This window comes from Pleurodeles waltl, chromosome 2_1 (assembly GCF_031143425.1).
Source record: "Pleurodeles waltl isolate 20211129_DDA chromosome 2_1, aPleWal1.hap1.20221129, whole genome shotgun sequence".
Lineage (NCBI taxonomy): Eukaryota > Metazoa > Chordata > Amphibia > Caudata > Salamandridae > Pleurodeles > Pleurodeles waltl.
Genome location: NC_090438.1, coordinates 350,512,955 through 350,533,580, shown reverse-complemented (window position 1 = coordinate 350,533,580; position 20,626 = coordinate 350,512,955). Strand labels below are relative to the sequence as shown.

General features: G+C 48.2%; 1 protein-coding gene across 2 annotated transcripts in view; it reads left to right on the top strand.

Annotated features, from left to right (window-relative positions):
* Window positions 1-20,626, top strand: part of BRWD3 (bromodomain and WD repeat domain containing 3) — a 993,456-nt gene that overhangs the window by 652,879 nt on the left and 319,951 nt on the right. For both annotated transcript variants that reach the window (XM_069212579.1, XM_069212580.1), the window contains exon 33: window positions 11,990-12,068. In XM_069212579.1, the coding sequence (XP_069068680.1) occupies window positions 11,990-12,068 (79 nt within the window). The remainder of the gene's footprint in view (window positions 1-11,989; window positions 12,069-20,626) is intronic.

The following is a 20,626-nucleotide window of genomic DNA, read 5'->3' as shown; positions in this document are numbered from 1 at the left end:
GGCATCAAACATCTCTTATTGATGAACCCACACTGATGCCAGTGTGAGATTTACTAATGCATGCACCCAGAAGGTACCTTAGAGGTGCCCCTTGAAAACCCACCAACTGCTTGTGTGTTAACTGACTGGGCCTAACCACTTTAGCCACCCTAGCCACATTTCCCACCCCCTACGGTGAGAGCCAACTCTCTTAGGGTCCAGAAAGGAAAGCCTGCCCTGGGCATGGGTGTTGACACCTCCTCAAGGCAGGATGGACATTCCAGGGTGGAAAGTTTAGCCGCCTTTGTAATGCAAATGGCGGAGATGACAAACCCACCTGTCCTGACCCTACTTTTGGCAGAAAGACATGCAGGAAAATTAGGTAGATTAGGAGGTGTGCCCATACATGCCAGGCCCACCCCTAAGGTGGACGAGCTGAAGTGGACACCACTTTTTAAATTCCTACATCTTGGTTTGGAAGGAGTTAGGCCACTAGGGTGAGGATAATGCCCACTTCCCACTGGAAGTGGTCATAAGAAGGGTGTAGTCTCCCAAAAGGTGGGTAGCCCATTGGCTACCACCTCACACTCCCTGTAATGCCCCTAAATGGAGTATTGAGGTGGTACCCCTGAACCCCAGAACTCAGATCCTGATAACCTAAGATGAAAAGGAGACAGAGGAGTCGCACCTGCAGGAGAGGAAAAGAAGCAGCAGCTGATTTGGTACCAGCCCCACCGGCCTGCTTGGTGACCTCAACGGACTCTGCCCAAAAAGATGACTCATCCTGCAGCTAAGCCTCCAGGAATGCTAGGAGTACTGCCTCCTATGAGCATGAATCTGCTCTGCAACAAAGTCTCAAGAAATGACTCTGCAAGCTGCGGAACAGCAAAGACCCAACACCCAAAGTGACCTCTGCACCCAACGTCCACAACCCGAGGTGAATCCAACCAATGGTGCCACCAAGGTTCCCCCGTCGCCCATCGCCTTCTGGTGAGAGAAAACCCAACACCTCCAACAACCACTGCTCCCGTCGCCCATAATCCCGGAGAGCTTGGTAGTCTAGGTATCCCCTTACCAGGGCACCTTCCCTTCCGCACCTCCAGACAGGTAATCCAAGGGGCTGGACCAGCTTGGGAAGGAAATGTTTTCTTTCAACAGCCTGGCATTGAGGTCGGTAAACCCCTCATGCTTATTGGGCCGTTATTCCCACACTTTGTGGGATATGGTTGTGCAGGTGCTGCCTCGGGTCTCTCAAGGACAGGAGAGATACAGCGAAGTTTACCATAAGGTTTGGCCACGACTGAGTCGCTGGGTAGGGCGATTTCATCAACAGTGGCCCTTTGACGCCACACCTGGCTACGTACATCTGGCTTTTTGGGGGATGTCCAGGCAAACCTTATGGACATGCCCTTCAATGGGTCCCACCTATTTTGCCAAAAAGGCAGACTTGACAATGGAGTGCTTTTAAGCACTCTCGGGCTACAGCCAAGTCCGTACGTCTCTCATTGGCTCCTCACCCACAGTTTGCCTTTCATCCCTTCCCTCTCTATGGGAGGGACACAGTGCCACGACAATCCCAAATTAGCCACCGTCCGGAGCTAGGGCTGCATCTTGTGTGCGGATGCGATCCTGGTACTTTCAGACCTCAAGGGTCTAGTCAGAAGTCGTCCGCCACCCAGCCCACTGCCTCTACAGCGTCCAAGCCTTCCTTGTGTTACTCTGCAAGACCATGTACGTCCAGTTGGAGTGAAGATTTAATTTTATTCCCCTCACTGGTGGTCATAACATTGGACAAATGGGTAATGCAGATCATACAGAAGGGCTGTTCCCTTCCTTTCCAGTCTTTCCCTCCCCCAATGTGTTCCTCAAAAGAACGGCTGATGGAGAATCACTTGGTTTTCCTCCGTGAGGAAGTTGCAGCTCTTTTGGCCAAGGAAGCCATAGAAAGGGTCCCAATAACAGAAGTAGGCAGTGGTTGTTATTCCTTCTACTTTCTGCTACCCCAAAAAAGCAAGGGTCATTGCCCTATTCTGGATTTACAGGACGGCAATCTCTGCAGCAGTTTTGAGGAGCTGCAAGGTGCTGCACTGCGCAGTCGCTGTTCCAATACAGAAGTTTTGAGGCGACGTGGTGTGCAGCGCCAGTTCTATAGGACCACAGCTGGTCCGACAGAACACCTTTAGATCCACTTCCAAGGGTCCAGGACTGGGATGCTACCACTTGGAGGGGAGGAGGGCAGTACAAACAGCTGACAGAGTCCAAGTAGCAGGGTAGAAGGTGGTTGGAGCCTTTTCTGTCCCTGAGGTTCTGATCAGGAGCCATCTAGCCCCTGAAGTCACCCTGGTGATCCTGTGTTCAAGATGCAGGTCCAATCCTCAGTCAGGCAGCTAAGTAGCAGTCCTTCTTGCAGCAGACCAGCACAGCAGTCCTCTTTCGAAGTCTTAGGCCCTCATTACGACCCTGGCGGTCAGCAGTAATTTGGGGAAAGGTACTGCCAACAGGCTGGCAGTACCTTTCCCCAAATTATGACATTGAGCCAAATCGCCAATGTACCACTCCGACTGCCAGGGTGGTAACGGCCACTGGGCTGGAGACTTCAGTCTCCAGTCCGGCAGCCGTCACAATCCCGCTTTCGGGATTATGACCCCGCCTACCGCCATGGTTTTCATGGCAATCTTACTGCCACGAAAACCATGGTGGTAGGCACTATCAGTGCCAGGGAATTCCTTGGCTGGCACTGATAGGGGTCTCTCCAGAGTCCTCCCTCACCGCCCCCCCGCCCTGACATCAACACACCCACACGCGCACACACATAATCACAAAATAAAAATAAATAAAAATAATGTATAGAGTGTGGTACTCACCTGTGAGGGTCTCAAGGCGCTTGGGGGGGGGGGGGGGGGCGGGTGAAGGAGGATCACTGTTCGAACAGCCATGTCTTGAGGTTTTTTCTGAAAAGCAGGAGGTTTTCGGTTTTGCGGAGGTTGGTGGGGAGGGAGTTCCAGGTCTTGGGGCCGAGGTAGAAGGACCTGCCTCCTGTGGTGGTGCATTGGATGCGGGGGACTGTGGCGAGTGCGAGGTCGGCAGATCGGAGGTGGCGGGTGGGAGTGTGGAAGTTCACTCTTTCGTTGAGGTAGGTTGGGCCGGTGTTGTGGAGGGATTTGTGTGCGTGGATGAGGATCTTGAAGGTGATCTTCTTGTCTATGGGGAGCCAGTGAAGGGATTTGAGGTGTGGTGAGATGTGTTTGTGGCGGGGGAGGTCCAGGATGAGGCGTGCAGCTGTGTTCTGGATTCTCTGGAGTTTGAGTTTGAGTGTGGTTCCGGCGTAGAGGGTGTTACCGTAGTATAGCCTGCTGTTGATGAGTGCGTGGGTGACGGTCTCTGTGGAAATCCATTTGAAGGTTTTTTTTCAGCGTGCGGAGTGTGTGGAAACAGGAGTAGGTGACGGCGTTGATTTGCTGGGTCATGGAGAGGGAGGGGTCCATGATGATGCCGAGGTTGCGTGCATGGTTTGCGGGTGTAGGTGCAGGGCTTAGGGCGGTGGGCCACCAGGAGTCCCATATGGTTTTGTTGGGGCCGAAGATGATTATTTTGGTTTTATTGGAGTTGAGCTTGAGGTGATTTGTTGTCATCCAGGTGGCAGTGTCAAGGAGTGCAGCGTGGAGGTTGGTTTTGGGAGTGGTGGGGTTGCGGATGAGGGAGATGATGAGTTGGGTGTCATCTGCGTAGGAGAGGATGGTGATTTCGTGTGGTCGGAGGATGTTGGCGAGAGGGGTCATGTGAATGTTGAAGAGTGTGGGGCTCAGGGAGGACCCTTGGGGGACTCCGCAGATGATTTTGGTGTCAGTGAAGTGGAAGGGTGGGAGGTAGACTTTTTGGGTTCTATCGGTGAGGAAGGAGGTGAGTCAGTCTAGGGCTTTGTGTCGAACCCTTGTGTTGGGGAGGCATGTGCGGAGTGTGTGGTGGCAGACAGTGTCAAAGGCCGCGGAGAGGTCTAGGAGGATGAGTGCGACGGTCTCGCCCTTGTCGACTCTGGTTCTGATGTCATCAGTACATGCGATGATGGCGGTTTCCATGCTGTGGTTCTTGCGGAACCCAGATTGGGAGGGGTCAAGTGTGTTGCTTTCCTCAAGGAAGTGGGATAGGCGGGTGTTAACTAGTTTCTCAGCAACCTTGGCGGGGAAAGGGAGGAGAGAGATGGGGCAGTAGTTGGAGAGGTTGTCCCGGTCGGCTTTGGGCTTTTTTAGGAGTGCAGTGATTTCTGCGTGCTTCCAGAGGTCTGGGAAGGTGGCGGTGTCGAATCAGGTGTTGATTATGTCGCGAAGCTTTGGGGGGTGATAGTTGGGCTGGCTTTGTTGTAAATGCTATGGGGGCAGGGGTCGGAGAGGGATCCAGAGTGGATGGAATTCATGTTTTTTTTCAGTTTCTTTGTCGGTTGTTGAGGCTCAGGTGCTAAGAAGGTTGGGGGGGCTTTAAGGGGGGATTGTGTTGGACGGGTGAGGGGTGTGTGTGGGAGGTGTGTGTGGTATGAAACTGTTGTGTATGTCCAGGATTTTGCAGTGGAAGTGGTTGGAGAGGGAGTCGCAGAGGGGTTGTGTGTGTTTTTGGGGTCTATGTTGCTGGCTTTGGGTTTGGATAGCTCTTTAATGATGGTGAAGAGTTCTTTACTGTTTTGGGAGTTGTTGTCAATGCGTTCCTTGTAGTGTGCTCTTTTGGTGTTGCATATGAGTTGGTGTTGATTGCGAATGGAGCTTTTGAGGGTGGAGAAGTTGGTTGTTGAGGGTTCTTGTCGCCAGGCTTTCACCGCTTGGTGGCATTTGCGCTTGGAGTTCGGTGGTGAACCATGGGGCGTTCTTGATGTTGTGGGCAGTGGCGTTTTTTCTGAGGGGGGCTAGTGTGTTTGCACAGGTAGTGATCCATTTTGTGAGGTTGTGGGCCACGGTGTTGGGGTCGTTGGTGTATGTGGGGGGAGGGGGTTTATGTGCCAGTTGGGAGTTCAGACGTTCGGTGGGGATCTTGTCCCACATGCAGTAGGGCGTGGTATGTTGGTGTGTGGGGGGTTTGGTGAAGGAGAAGTGGACGCAGTGGTGGTCAGTCCAGTGGAGTTCGGTGGTGTGGTTGTAGGTTATGTGTTGGCTTGAGGTGAAGATTGCGTCAAGTGTGTGTCCTGCTGAGTGGGTGGGTGCTGTGACCAGTTGTTTGAGTCCGAGGTTGGTGAGGTTGTCTAGGAGGGAGGAAGAGTTGTGGTCTTGAAGGTTCTCCAAGTGAAAGTTGATGTTACCGAGGAGGATGTAGTCTGTGGAAGTGAGGGCGTGCGTGCTGATGGTGTCGGCGATGGTGTCACAGAAGGCAGGGCGTGGTCCTGGGGGTCTGTAAATGAGTGTACCTCTGAGGGTGGTGGTGTTTATGTGGATAAGGAAGTGCATGTTGTAGGAAGTTGGTTCTGTATGTACTATTTCATACATATCTATCTTACATAGAGGTAAGATAGTGACAAAGAGATAATTCTAATGCTCTATTTTGTGGTAGTGTGGTCGAGCAGTAGGCTTATCAGAGGGTAGTGTTAAACATTTGTTGTACACACACAGGCAATAAATGGGGAACACACACTCAAAGACAATTCCAGGCCAATAGGTTTTTATATAGAAAAATATATTTTCTTAGTTTATTTTAAGAACCACAGGTTCAAGATTTACAAACAATACCTTAGATGAAAGGTATTTCACTTAGGAACTTTGAATTAGCAAAATAGCATATACAGTTTTCACAGAAATGGCAATAAGCTATTTTAAAACTGGACACTGTGCAATTTTCAACAGTTCCTGGGGGGGGGGTAAGTATTTGTTTGTTTTGCAGGTAAGTAAACCACCTACAGGGTTCAAAGTTGGGTCCAAGGTAGCCCACCGTTGGGTGTTCAGGGCAACCCCAAAGTTACCACACCAGCAGCTCTGGGCCGGTCAGGTGCAGAGGTCAAAGTGGTGCCCAAAACACATAGGCTTCAATGGAGAAGGGGGGGGGGGGGCGTTTCCAGTCTGCCACCAGGTAAGTACCCGCGTCTTCGGAGGGCAGACCAGGGGGGTTTTGTAGGGCACCGGGGAGGGGACAAGTCGGCACAAAAAGTACACCCTCAGCGGCACGGGGGCGGCCGGGTGCAGTGTGCAAACAGGCATCGGGTTTGCAATGGAGTTCAATGGGAGACCTAGGGGTCTCTTCAGCGATGCAGGCAGGCAAGGGGGGGGGGGGCTCCTCGGGGTAGCCACCACCTGGGCAAGGGAGAGGGCCACCTGGGGGTCACTCCTGCACTGGAGGTCGGATCCTTCAGGTCCTGGGTGCTGCGGGTGCAGTGTCCTTACCAGGTGTCGGGTCTTTGAAGCAGGCAGTCGCGTCAGGGGGAGCCTCTGGATTCCCTCTGCAGGCGTCGCTGTGGGGGCTCAGGGGGGTCAACTCTGGCTACTCACGGGCTCACAGTTGCCAGGGAGTCCTCCCTGTATTGTTTGTTTTCCACAAGTCGAGCCGGGGGCGTCGGGTGCAGAGTGCAAAGTCTCACGCTTCCGGCGGGAAACGTGTGTTCTTTCAAAGTTGCTTCTTTGTTGCAAAGATGCTTCTTTCTTGGAGCAGAGCCGCTGTCCTCAGGAGTTCTTGGTCCTTTTAGATGCAGGGTAGTCCTATGAGGCTTCAGGGGTCGCTGGACCCTGTGGAACGCTGGAGCAGTTCTTTTAAAGTGGGGAGACAGGCCGGTGGAGCTGGGGCCAAAGCAGTTAGTGTCTCCGTCTTCTCTGCAGGTTATTCAGCTCAGCAGTCCTTCTTCGTCTTAGGTTGCAGGAATCTAGTTTCCTAGGTTCTGGGGAGCCCCTAAATACTGAATTTAGGGGTGTGTTTAGGTCTGGGAGGGCAGTAGCCAATGGCTACTGTCCTTGAGGGTGGCTACACCCTCTTTGTGCCTCCTCCCTGAGGGGAGAGGGCACATCCCTAATCCTATTGGGGGAATCCTCCTTCTACTAGATGGAGGATTCCTAAAAGTAAGGGTCAGCTCAGGACACCATAGGGGCTGTCCTACCTGGTGGATGACTCCTCCTTGTTTTTCTCATTATCTCCTCCAGCCTTGCCGCCAAAAGTGGGGGCAGTGGCCGGAGGGGCAGGCCTCACCCCTAGCTGGGATGCCCTGTGGTGCTGTAACAAAGGGGGTGAGCCTTTTAGGCTCACCGCCAGGTGTTACAGTTCCTGCAGGGGGAGGTGAGAAGTACCTCCACCCAGTACAGGTTTTGTTCCTGGCTACAGAGTGACAAATGCACTCTCCCCATGTGGCCAGCAACATGTCCGGGGTGTGGCAGGCTGGCAGAAGCTAGTCAGCCTGCACTGGAAGTCGGGTTGGTATTCAGGGCCTCTGGGTGTATGTTACAATAAATTGCACACTGGCATCAGTGTGCATTTATTGTGCTGAGCGGTTTGATACCAAACTTCCCACTTTTCAGTGTAGCCATTATGGAACTGTGGAGTTCGTGTTTGACAGACTACCAGACCATATACTCTTATGGCTACCCTGCACTTACAATGTCTAAGGTTTTGCTTAGACATTGTAGGGGCATAGTGCTCATGCACATATGCCCTCACTTGTGGTATAGTGCACCCTGCCTTAGGGCTGTAAGGCCTGCTAGAGGGGTGATTTACCTATTCCACAGGGGAGTGCCGTGTCGACTTAGTCATTTTCTCCCCACCAGCACACACAAGGTGTTAAGTAGTGTGCATGTGCTGAGTGAGGGGTCCAGAGGGTGGCATAAGACATGCTGCAGCCCTTCCCTGGCATCAGGGCCCTTGGTACCAGGGGTACCAGTTACAAGGGACTTACCTGAGTGCCAGGGTTGTGCCAATTGTGGAGACAAAGGTACAGTTTAGGGAAAGAACACTGGTGCTAGGGCCCGGCTAGCAGGGTCCCAGCACACTTTCAAATCATAACTTAGCATCAGCAAAGGCAAAAAGTCAGGGGGTTACCATGCCAAGGGGGCATTTTCTTACACATATGTATATTCAAGAGTTTGGTCGAGGGGTCCACTATCAATGCCTGGTGCCTACTCAGAAGTGGAAGAAGCTTGTATAGTCCTATCCCTCCACAGATGTCTTGAAGTGCTACCTCCCTTCCCTTGCCCCATCCTTTTTGCTGGGAACAAACGACTAGTGTGAAACTGTAGGAAAATGCCATTGTTGGCATGGTTAACCCCCCCCCCCCCCCCCCCCCCCCACACACACACACACACACACACACACTTTTTGCCTAGTGTTGATGCCAACTTTGATTGAAAGTGTGCTAGGACCCTGCTAACCAGGCCCCAGCACCAGTGTTCTTTCCCACAATCTCTACCTTTGTTGCCACAATTGGCACAACCCTGGGACACAGTTAAGTCCCTTGTAAAAGGTACTCATGGTACCTAGGGCCCTGTGGCCAGGGAAAGTCCCGAATGACTGCTGCGTGTATTATGTCACCCTAGGGGACCCATCACCAAGCACATGTACACTGCCTTGCAGCTTGTGTGTGCTGGTGGGGAGAAAATACCCTTCTCAGGGTGCCCTGTCCCTAAATCACTGCCTGTGGCATAGGTAAGTCAGCCCCTAGCAGGCCTTAGAGGCCTAAGGCAGGGTGCACTATACCACAGGTGAGGGCTTAGCTGCATGAGCAATATGCCCCTACAGTTCTGTCATTTCTTAGACATTATAAGTGTAGGGTAGCCATAATGAGTATATGGTCTGGGGGGATTTGTCATTACGAACGCCACAGCACCATAATGGCTACACTGAATACTGGGAAGTTTGGTATCAAACTTCTCAGCACAATAAACCCACACTGATGCCAGTGTGGGAGTTATTGGAAAATGCACACAAAGGGCACCTTAGAGATGCCCCCTGTATGTCAGCCAGCCTGGTAGTGTAGGTCTGACCCGTCTTTGTCAGCCTGCCACTTCCAGACGAGTTTCTGACTACATGGGGTGAGTGACTTTGTGTACTCTGTGGTCAGAAACAAAGCCAGTCCTGGGTGGAGGAGCTTCACACCTATTATTTACAGGAACTGTAACACCTGGCAGTGAGCATCAAAGGCTAAATCCTCGTATTACAGTGCCCCTTGGCACTCTAGCTACTGGAACTGCCCGCCTCCCCCCCCGGACAAAGCCCCACTTTTGGTTGCAAGTCCGGTGGGAAAATTAGGGAAAACAGAGAGGAGTGACCACCACAGCCAGGACCACCCCTAAGGAGTCCAAAGTTGAGGTGACCCCTTCCCTGCAGAATCCTCCATCTTGGTTTGGATAACAGGGACCAATAGGATTAGAGTTGTGCCCCCTCCCCAGAGGGAGTGGGCACAAGGAGGGTGTAGCCACCCTCTGGGACAGTAGCCATTGGCTACTGCCCTCTTACCCAGTAAAATGCCTCTAAATCTAGGATTTAAGGGCCTCCCTGAACCCGAGTCGTAAGATTCCTGGTGACCTAACAAGAGTAAGGGCTGCTAAGCTGAAACCTCCAGCAGAGAAGAAGAAAGACGACAACTGATTTGGCCCCAACCCTACCTGCCTGTCTCCTGCTTCAAAGAACCTGCAAAAGAACAGTGACGCATCCAGCTGGACCAGCTACCTCTGCCAAACTCCAGAGGACTGCTCTGCACTCAAAAGGACCAAGAAGTCCTATGGACAGTGGCCCTGTCCAAAAAGAAAAAACAACTCGGGACTCCCACCTTACTCTGAATGTGTGAGTCCTAACCACTCTGTACCCGATGTCCACGGCCTGTGTCCAGTTGGGCCAACCAGCTAGGGCGGATCCCCAGGCGATTCCGAGCAAAAGCCCACCCTGGGTTGACCTCTCCACGGCGACACCTGCAGAGGGAATCCCGAGGACCCCTCCCAGACTGTGAAAGCTTCGGACAAAGATATCTGATGCCAAAGGACCCACTGCACCTGCAGCCCTCAGGCTTTGGAGAAACCGACACCGGGTGCAGCCACATTCAGCAAGCGACCCTCCTCCCTGTCCACCCGGTGGTGTGCCCGAGACACCCCACTGGACCTCACCTGCATCCTCTGAGTGACCCCCGGGGTCCCCTCATAGACCAGCATTGGAAGCCAGACGTCCTGTTTGCACCCTGCATCTGGCCGCCCCTGTGCTGCTGAGGGTGTGTGTTTGGTGCTTTTTTGTGGTTTCTCCAGTGCTCCTCTAATCCCCCACTTGTTTGCCCTCCGAGTCGCCGGTACTTACCTGCAGGCAGACCTGATTCTGATTACCCCCTGTCTCCATAGGAGCCCATATTAAAATTGCTCATCCTTGAGCTCTGCATCCCGCCGGCCCGTGTTGCTGGTGGTGGGTGTTTGGGGTTAACTTCAACCCCAACCGGTGGACTTCCTTAAACCTGGAGACTTAAACTGTAAGTCTTGTACTTATCTGCAAATCAAAGTAACATTTCTTACCCCCAGGACCTGTTTCTGAAAATTTTACTTTGTCCATTTTTAAAACTGATAATTGCCAATATTTCAAAAACTGTATAACTTATCGATTTCAAACAAAGTACTGTTGTTACATGTGTGAAATACGAATCTATTGAAGTACTTACCTGCAACTTGAATCTTGGGGTTGTAAAAGTAAATTAAGAAAATATATTTTTTGCTATATTAAAACCATTGGTCTGAAGTTAAGTCATTGAGTGTGTGCTTTTTCTATTGTCTGTGTGTGTACAACAAATGCTTTGCACTACCCTCTCTTAAGCCTAACTGCTCAGCCACCCTACCGCCAAAGAGAGTAGTAGTATTATTATGTACTTTAGCCTCTGTTAAGCCTATGGGGAACTCCTGGACTCTGCACACTTTATCTCATTTTGATATAGTATATACAGAGCCAGCTTCCTACACTCACTCTCTGGGAGCAATACACAAACACCAACTGCCACCTGCACTTAGTCATGTGACCCAAAAGATGAACGTCAAGCACTAGATGTTTAAGACAAGAAAATGCCACATTTTGTGACTTAAAATCCAACTTTGCCGTTAAATAGGGTTTAAAACTCAACATTCCTACCTTCTTGCAAATTCAATTTATCACGTATTAAATATAATAAGTTAACCCTATTTATCCTATGGGGCCTTGCAGAAGTGAAAAACAAATGTAAGAGTTTTTCATTGGCAGGACATGTAAAGGTTAAACTTACATGTCCAACTTTTTAAATACCCTGCACCCTACCCTGTGGGCGGTTTAGGGCCTACTCTAGGGATGACTTGTATGTATTAAAAAGAAAGGTTTAGGCCTGGGAAAAGTTTTTTTTTATTTTTTATAATGAGCTAGAGCCAATCAATGGGCTCTAGTCTTTCAAAAGTTTGATTTTGCCAGTTCAAAATGGAAGTTCAAAACTGCCACAGGCTGCATTGACAGGCCTGAGACATGTTTAAAAAAAGCTAAGTAAGTGGGTTGCACAGTGAGTGCTGCAGGTCCAGTAGTAGCATTTAATTTACAGGCCTTGAGTACATTCAGTACTACTTCAGCAGAGTTTTACAAGTCAATTTAATGTAACAAATTGGTTTAATCCTGTGTCGCCATGTTTTTGGGGGTTAGCACACGATCTTTAGCACTGGTTAGCGGTGGTAAAGTGCTCAGAATCATATAAGGTAAAAAAACAGGTTCAGAACACAAGAGGGTGAAGGCAAAACGTTTGAGGATGACCCTGCTAAGAGGGCCAAGTCCAACAGTAATTCAGTCGGAAAGTCAGCCTCTTTTCTCTAAATATCACCGCTATGAGTTCTGGAAATACACACATTTTGTGGAATACATGCTTATCAATTTCGGTACACATACATTAATTCAGTTAAGCAATTGATTCTCATTTAGTTGGCTGGGCTGCACACATGACAACTACCTGGAGAGCAACCAGTAGCTCACAAGCTACACATAGGAGAAGCCTAGTACAGAGTAAGAAAGAAAACCAAGGTTGCTATCGTGAGCTGTTTTGTTTTCAGTTTAACATATGGAAAATGTGTTCTATTGCTTTCAGAGACCAAAGCTGCACAGATATCTTGGAGATCTATGATAAAATAAAATCTGAAGAAAATTGGAACTCTGTTGGACAGGCGGTAAGATAATATGAGCATCATTATTCAAAGTATATGTGCTTGATTGTCTGCAAGCTAGTCATAGTCCATCAAATGGTTAAGCAGAAACTGATGTAGAGCAGTTTCACTCTTGAGTCCATCATCTTTGTTTTGTGTTATGTGGCAATAGCTATCCTGAGCTCCTTGCTCTTCAGCGTTCTCCACGGGAGCACTGATCATCTTAAAATATTCATTACTTCTTTTCTTTTATCCCAATTTGCATGTAGATTTTTCTGTGATCAAAAAGCTCCTCTAACGTTACTCTTGAATTATGCTTTCATGATAATACTTCTTCATTTCTACCTAGTCTATTAGCCTATCTGAATTTTCCTTTTGTAAAACCTTAAATAACATGCTAAGAAAAATGTGTTTAAACAAGGATAGTCTGTTCCAAATGCTTGAGTTTGTTGTGCTTTCTAAAGCAGTAGAAGTTGTGTGCCTAGTGGAGTACGTGGACAATTGGGTCAAGATTATTGTGTGTTAATAAAAAGAATCTATTGTGATAAATAATTATACCTACAGATTCCTCACATTTTGAATATACACAAACACGAGCTAGGATCAGGAAATATTGTAAATAGGGTTCCTGTGCCAGTAGATGTACTTCAGATTGTGATGTCACTGGATCCATAAATTGCCACCCAGGCCCACTGTTCCATTTTTCCATGCTCTTCCACGCAGATTGGAAGTAGATCTCAGTCGAACATTGTTCCAACATTTTTTATTTTTTTAAATCTAAATTTCCTAATTTTACTGTAGCGTTAGGCAGGATGTCACCAGATTGTACCATGGACAAATGTCCATTTTGTAAAACTTTTAATGGCAATCATGTGATGAGTGCTTGGCCTGGTGCTGTTTGAGTTCAGATCAGTGTCCAAGTCACGGTTGTCCTTCTCCAAGTCATCAAACAACAACAATAAGTAGCTCAGGCAAGCGGACTCCCCTCAAGATGCTGTCCCATCCCAGGGTTGGGGCTCCATGCCAGTCCTCTCCTCGAGTGATTTCTTCTGGTTCAGAATTAGAGGTGGCAAACATCGGTCTGGCAGAAGAACCTACACCAGTGCTTGATCTGGTGCAGGCTCTCCCTCCGACTTAACTGGAGTTTCTGGTACCTACCCAATGCAGGTCATTGCTGTCACATAGACCCTGCTGGTGCTGTTTTTTGTGGTATCTTGGTTCCCGCTATTCTGTTCATAGGCCCCATAGAACCGACTGGGATACCACCTACTGCTACATCTTGGTGCCCACTGACCCCAGAAATCCACTTAGGGGTACTCCACTAGCCACAGCTGGCACTTCACTGGCACCCAAAACCCTTGCTGGGGGCCCCTCCAGTAACATCAGCTGCAGTTCCTAAGTCTGTGCCTAAGGCAAAGGCCGTATTACTGTTGATAAGCGTGGAGATTGGTGGCGAGCCGCGATATAAGTCAGTGGCAAGACTTTTGCTCAGGGATGAATACTGTCAAATTATAGATTACATATTTGGTTCTGATTCAGACCACCTCCAACTGTGCCTTGTAATTAACATGACGATAACAGCAGTGAGGTATCCTGTAGCCAGCATGAATTCTATGGATTCCCTGGCCCTGCAGAATGCAAGCAGCCTGGATACTTCTCCAGAGAGGGAATTGGATTCTCCTCCCTGGTCACCCGCTAAGGAAGTTGTGCTATTTGCTGCAGTGAGCAAAAGGTCTGCAGAGGTACTAGATATGTCTATGTCTATAAAGCCACATAATGCAAAAATGTATTCAGCGATCCTTTGGCCAGCTCTACCACTTTACTTCCATTTCATGATGTCTTTTTTTTGTTTTTTTTGTCCTCATACACCTCACAAAAACTCCTAAATCAGCCCCATAGTTAGTCCTGGTTAGTCCTGGCACCATTTCCTGAGAGAAGCTGATCATGCTGAGGAGCCCCCATTTCCTCTCATATAGACGTCGAGCGGTAAATGGTAAAACCGCGCCACCCAGTCTAACGAGAGGGGGGGGAGCAAAAATAATCATTGGACATTAACAGACCAGACCTCACTTTATACCCTCCCTATTAGACCATGGGCATATTCATCTTCCTTGCCAACCAAACAAAGGGGCCCACATTTTCTCTTTCCTCTTGCATGAGCCTCCCACCGCCAAGTCCATTTTTGCAAAGTAGAGAAGAGCTTGCAGCCAATCCTTGAGCGAGGGAGGCGTATTCACCGTCCATTTTTGACAAATTTCCCTCCTAGCCACCAAGATCGAATAAAAAATTAAGTCCTTATGTGCTTTACTGCCGTTGTGACTTTCTCCAGCTGACCCTTGCGTCTGGCCAAAAATAATCAAAGGAAGAGTTACCGAAACCTCCCATCCCAACAAATGAGAGAGAGATTTACATAGATCTTTCCAAAAAGGCTCCACCCCTGGACACTCATAAAACATATGAACATCAGAAGCAAGCTGTAAGTCACATTTAGGACACTTAATTGCTTTGTTGCTGCCTATTCTAGAGAGCCTTCCTGGGGATAGGTATGCTCTATGAATCGTAAACAAATGATTCTTCCGCAGAGATGCCGGCTTTGCTATCTTAAACAGAGTAGACATAGAGGATTCTCACCACTGTGCCACTTTTCCTTGTGGCATAGCCTTCTCCCATAGGGAGGAGGGCAGTGTAAACTCCCCATCCAGACCTTCTATTATCTCCCAATACCAATATGAAACCGGCTTGAGTCTGGGGGACTCTGTTAACAAAGATTCTTCCAAAAAGCCGGCACCCCCACATAGCACTCGTGAATCCTGTAGCCAGCTTTTTATTTGAGCATACTTCAATATAGAAAAAGTACCCCCCAGCTTCACCTCAAGATCTTCGCTAAATAAATCCCCCCAAGACACTACCCCTGCCCTCTTCAATGGCAATGCTAAAACGTCCTTTAAACGTTCCGGGGTACCTAGAGAGTCCCAAATCGGAGCATAATGGGCTGTAATAACTGACTCCTGCTGCCAGCCTCAAATAGTACCAACTTGCCGCAAGATCACGGAGGATTTTAAATTTTATTTTTTTAAAAGAATTTTGGGTCTCCAAATTTGAAAAGATATCCCTTAGCGGCTCCCTTGACCGTGCCCAACATAGCTTTAAACATTACACCAATAGCCGAGACTTCAGGAGAGGAAAACAGCATTTTTACAGAGTTCAATTGGAATGCCGAAGCATAATAGTTTAAATCCGGGAGCGCCAGCCCCTCCTTCTCCCCCTTTCTCCTAAATTTTTGTCCATGAAATCCTAGATCCTTTTGATGCCCAAATAAGAGGTAATAGCCTGTTGAAGCTTTAACAAATATTGCTTATGCATTAGTAAAGGTACAGGGCTATACAAAAATTTTAGTTTTGGCAGAATCGTCATTTTCACCAAATTAACCCTCCCTACCAATGTCAGGGGAAGGTACATCCGTCTCTGAAGAGATCTGCACCCTTCCTCTACCACCGGTTTTAGGTTTGTCATTGCAAGGAGATGAATATCCTGGGTAAATGAAATCCCTAGATATCTAATTTCTCTCTTCAGTTGTATCTGTCCCACTGACAAATTATTCCAAGCCTCTGTTTTCTCTGTATTTACCCGAAATCCCAAAACTTTACCAAAGTCTTCAACGAAGGACAAAGCATAGGCAGGGCAGATACCAAGTCAACCGTATAGATTAAGAGGTCGTCGGCATACAGAGCCACCATTTTCAGCCAACCATTACACTTAAGAGGAACAATAACCGAATTGCCTTATATTTTCCTAGCCAGAGGCTCTATATACAAGTCAAACAACAACGGGGAGAGAGGACATCCCTGCCTAGTGCCCCTCGTGATCTTTAGAAGCTCAGTAAGATTACCGTTTACTAAAACTCTAGCAATGGGATCTCTATATATTAGACCTATAGCTCCACACAGGTTTTCTCCTAGCCCAGCTGATCTCAAAATGAATGCTAAGTATCTCCACTTTACCTATCAAAGGCCTTCATTGCATCCAAGGTAACCACAGCCAAGGGCATTTCAAAAGATGTGGCCATATCTATTGTCCCCGCCAAATTGTACGTCAATTCATATAGAAACCTACCCTTGATAAATCCTTTTTGATCAGGGTGAATTAATTGACCCACCACTCTGCTGAATCTATCAGCAAGAATTTTAGCAAATATCTTATAATCGCAGTTCAGCAACTAGATAGGCCTATAAGACTCACACTTAATCGGACTCTTACCCGATTTCTGAATTAAGGCAATCGTAGCCTCATTCCATGAACCAAGGATAGGTGCCCTATCTTCAAACATCGCAGCAAATAATTCTACCAAAACTGGAATTATTGACTCCTGCATCAATTTATAGAATTCCATAGGAATGCCATCGGGCCCAGGTGCCTTACCATCCTTACTGCCCATCAGCACCTTCCTGATTTCCCCAGCGGAGATCGGGCTATTCAAAGCGATTTGTTCTTCTTGTGATATGGTTGGGAGTATATCATCCGCCAACCATTTACAGATGTCCTCCTCTCCTACCTCAGCCTCTTCCTTATACAATTCAGAAGAAAAAAAGAGTGGAAAGCTACCTCCATTTCCTCGCTATTCGATGAACTCTCACCTACTTAATTTATCTCTACTTCCTTAATATAGTTCCTCGCTAAATCTCGCTTGCATTTCCAAGCTAGTAACTTGCCTACATTCTCCCCGTACTCAAAGTGAGCTAATTTACTAGCCTCTACTCTTTTGACGACTCTAGCTTGTAACACCTCCTCCAACTGAAATCTCAGCTCCTTCAACATGTTCTCCAAAACCTCACCCTCCTCCTTAGTGTTCCCCAATAGTTGCCTCCTCACTTCCAACTGAAAAATAGCAGCCCTACACTGCCTTTTCTTACAGCTAGCTATACTCATAACTTTACCTCTCATAGCTGCTTTGAAAGTGACCCATACCACTGCCAGAGAGGCCGAACCCAAATTAGCTTTAACAAAGCCCTCCGCCTCTGTTCGCAACTGGTCGAGGGCCTCCAAATCTTGCAGTAGCGTGCGGTCATACGTCCATCTACTACCACCCGACCGTCCAACCACCTTTAAATCTAATATCACTGCTGCATGACCTGAGAGGTGGGCAGGTAAAATAAGTAATATTACCTACCAAGCCTGCAAGCCTCCAGTCAATAAGAAAATAATCTATACGAGAGGCATGCTTATATTTATGATTGTAAAAGGAGAACTCCCTTAGATCTCTCTTCCTCTGCCGCCATAAATCCCTTAACCCTCACTCTTTCATCGCTCCTCTAAAAAACATTGAGATTTTGGAGTCCCTAGTGACCTGCACTTCTCAGATCTATCTAGTTTATTATCTAGCATAACATTAAAGTCTCCAGCGATTAAGACTGGATCCGGAAAAATCAACTAACTGTTAAAAGCATTTTTCGAGAGGGCCAATATCATCACAATTTGGACAATAGAACCCCGCCACTGTCAATCTTCTGTTGTAAATTTGTAGTTTAACTATAAGCCATCTTCCCACTGGATCCGATTGTACCTTTAATAATCCTGCCTTGATCCCATGCTGAACTAAAATGGCAACTCCCCTATTATTGAAATTATGCTCCATACAAGCATAGGAGTGTACCCATGCTTGCTTTTTAAAGAGATAAACCCCCTCTTCTCTGGTCAGATGGGTCTCCTGTAGAATTAAAATTTGAGCAGGGGAGTCTTTTAAATATTGTAATATTTTGTCTCTCCTACCCTTTGTTCTTAAGCCATTCCCATTCTAAGAGAGTATCTGAAAAGAACAGAGGTCCTGGCATTCACAATTCTTACCAGCCATTATCCCCTGGGTGCCACTTTGATTGAGGTGAATGAGGAACCTTTTTTTTTTTTTCTTCCACATGTTCCCCACCCTGTGCCCCACTCCCTCCCACCCTTCCCGTGGAGGACCCCCTTCAAAAAGTGGACCAAAATATGTCCACGGTTAGAGCACACGTGATTCCCGGGTTAGGGCTACAGACGTTACTTCCCCGTCGTATTGCCCCCTGACTTGAGCGCGGCCAACAACTCATCCGCAGCTTTCCCATCTCTCACATTAAACATCTTATTATTGAGCATAACCTTTAGAATAGCAGGGAATTTAAGTTGTGCAGAAGCTCCCAGTGATCTAAACTCCTCTAGCCGTTGCCCCAACTCCCATTGCCTGTTGATGGAAATCCTAGAGAGATCTGATTTGATTTCTAATGAAAAATCCTGCACTTTTAAGGATCTCAATTCAAGTGCCTTTAACAAAATTTTCTCCTTCAGACCATATGTTAGAAAGTTAATCAGGATTTTCCGAGGCTTGCTAATATTTGGATTTTTCCTGAAGGGGTCCCTCTGTCTCCTCTGAATGTCCTGCGCAATTTCTTCTTCGCTCTCCTCTAATGAAAGCGCGGACTTCAAAAGTGATACTAGAAAAGCCTTCAAATCAACTCCTTCTGCCCCTTCCGGAACATGCAGAACCCTCAAGTTATTTCTCCTTGAATTATTTTCTGATTGTTCCAATTTATTCTGAAGAGCCTGTTCAGAGTCTTTCAAAGCCTGAATATCGACTTTGTGCACTTCAATTTCCTCTTTCATAGTCCCCACCGTAGCTTCCAGGGCCTGTGTTCTTATTGACAGAAGATCAAACTTCTTTTCCAAAGCCTCACAGGCCTCTCTAATCTCTGCCTAATTTTTTTTTCTCTGAAATAGATGACCCTTTCCCGATATCCTTTGAAAGGGAGAGTAACATCGCTTCTACTGAAGGCTCCTTGCCAGAAGCATGTCGAGAGGAGGCCGACTGGTCAGCCTGAACCTGACAAGGGATACTACCCTCCATAGAGCTCTGTGGTACCTCAGCAGGAGGATCGTCGCTGCCAGTTACCTGAGGGAAGGGGACCCCTCTCTCCTCCCCCCCCCCCCCCCACCCCTGGGGCTAACACCACGCCGGAGCTTAGTGGGATCTCAACTACTTGATGGGGCCCCCCTAGTCCAAAACACCTTGTATCCGATTGCTCCTGCATCTCCGTAGTGCCTTGGGAGTCCCTCTCTAGCATGGTCTCTAATGGGAAGACTTCCATCCCAGGCTTAAGTTTAAAGAAGGATTTCACAGAGTGGGTAATTTTATGGGCAACGCTGCTGTTTTCTTTTGCCGCACAGACCTCTGGACCGTTTTTTTAGGGGCTGGCCTAATACACTGGTGGTACTGACTTCCTCTCTGGGTCCCCGAGGCCCTTCACCATCAGCTAAACCAGCAGAATTAGAGAGAGGACAAACAATATCCAAATAAACAGGGTCCGAGACCCTCCTACCTTGCAGTTGAGCCCCACTCCACGTGCTCCACAGCAAGGGCCGTCCTTGTTGGCCCCCTGGAGGCTTTCCAGGCCCTTCCAGTGCTTCACTCCCACTCCTCACCTTTCTGCAGCCTCCTGGAAAAGCCTTAGGGCGTCCAGGGCTAAGCCAGCTTTTGCCTGTGCTGGCTCTGCCCCTGCCTGCTTCTTCCCAGAGGGGGGCTGTGCTATGGTCCACCGGGAACGCCAAAGCTCCAGGGCTGTTCGTTTGCACAGATTCCCCCGAGGAGCCAAACAACAGTGTTAGAGCCGGCTTGCTGCTCCAGCGACTCGGACGAGCCGAAAGTCAGGCCGGCATGAACTGGGAGCTCTTGCCCCGCCCCCTTCCTAACCCGGAAGACACGGTGCCCAGCACGCGTCAGTGCAGCTGCAGCCCGCCATGTCCTCACCCATTTCATGATGTCTTAATGAAACCTAATATGGTGGTCTGAACTAACCCTACATCAGCACAATTTTTAAGAAGGCAGATTGTCCGTCGTTATCAGCCTGCACCAGATCATCTGTCTTTTCCTTCACTTTTAATCTGAAAGGTTGGTGGTACAGGTGTCATTGACAGCCTTAGGGTGGTCATCCCCCAACTTTTTGCCTGCCCTCCTTCACTTTTATGCCATTGTTTTTGCTGGTTTAGGTGTCTGCACACTTTACCACTGCTAATCAGTGCTAAAGTGCATATGCTCGCTCCCTTAAACATGGTAATATTGGTTCATACCCAGTTGGCATATTTGGTCTACTTGTAAGTCCCTAGTAAAGTGCACTACCAAGGCCTTTAGATTGAATGCTACTAGTGGGCATGTAGCACTGGTTGTGCCACCCCCATAAGTAGCCCCTTAACCATGTCTCGGGCCTGCCATTGCAAGGCCTGTGTGTAAAGTTTCACTGCCACTTTGACTTGGAATTTAACAGTACCTTGCCAAGCCTTAAAATCCCCAGAAGAAAAAGAAGAAAGAAGATAAAAAAGAAAATAAAACAGTGCAGGAATGGTAGACAACCTTTATCCAAGGTTCCAGCAAGCCAATGAGATTCTGCTCCAGCTCCTCAACTAACAGAAGAAAGAGTGGAAGAACTGTATTTACTACAAGATGTAGTAACCCCCCACTCTACCACAGCAGACAGGCACCCTGAACCCAAAGAAGCCTGTAACGTAGCCCCTTCCCTTGTTGGTGAAGAGCTAAAGGTGTGGTTCTGGGCACTGACAGCTGT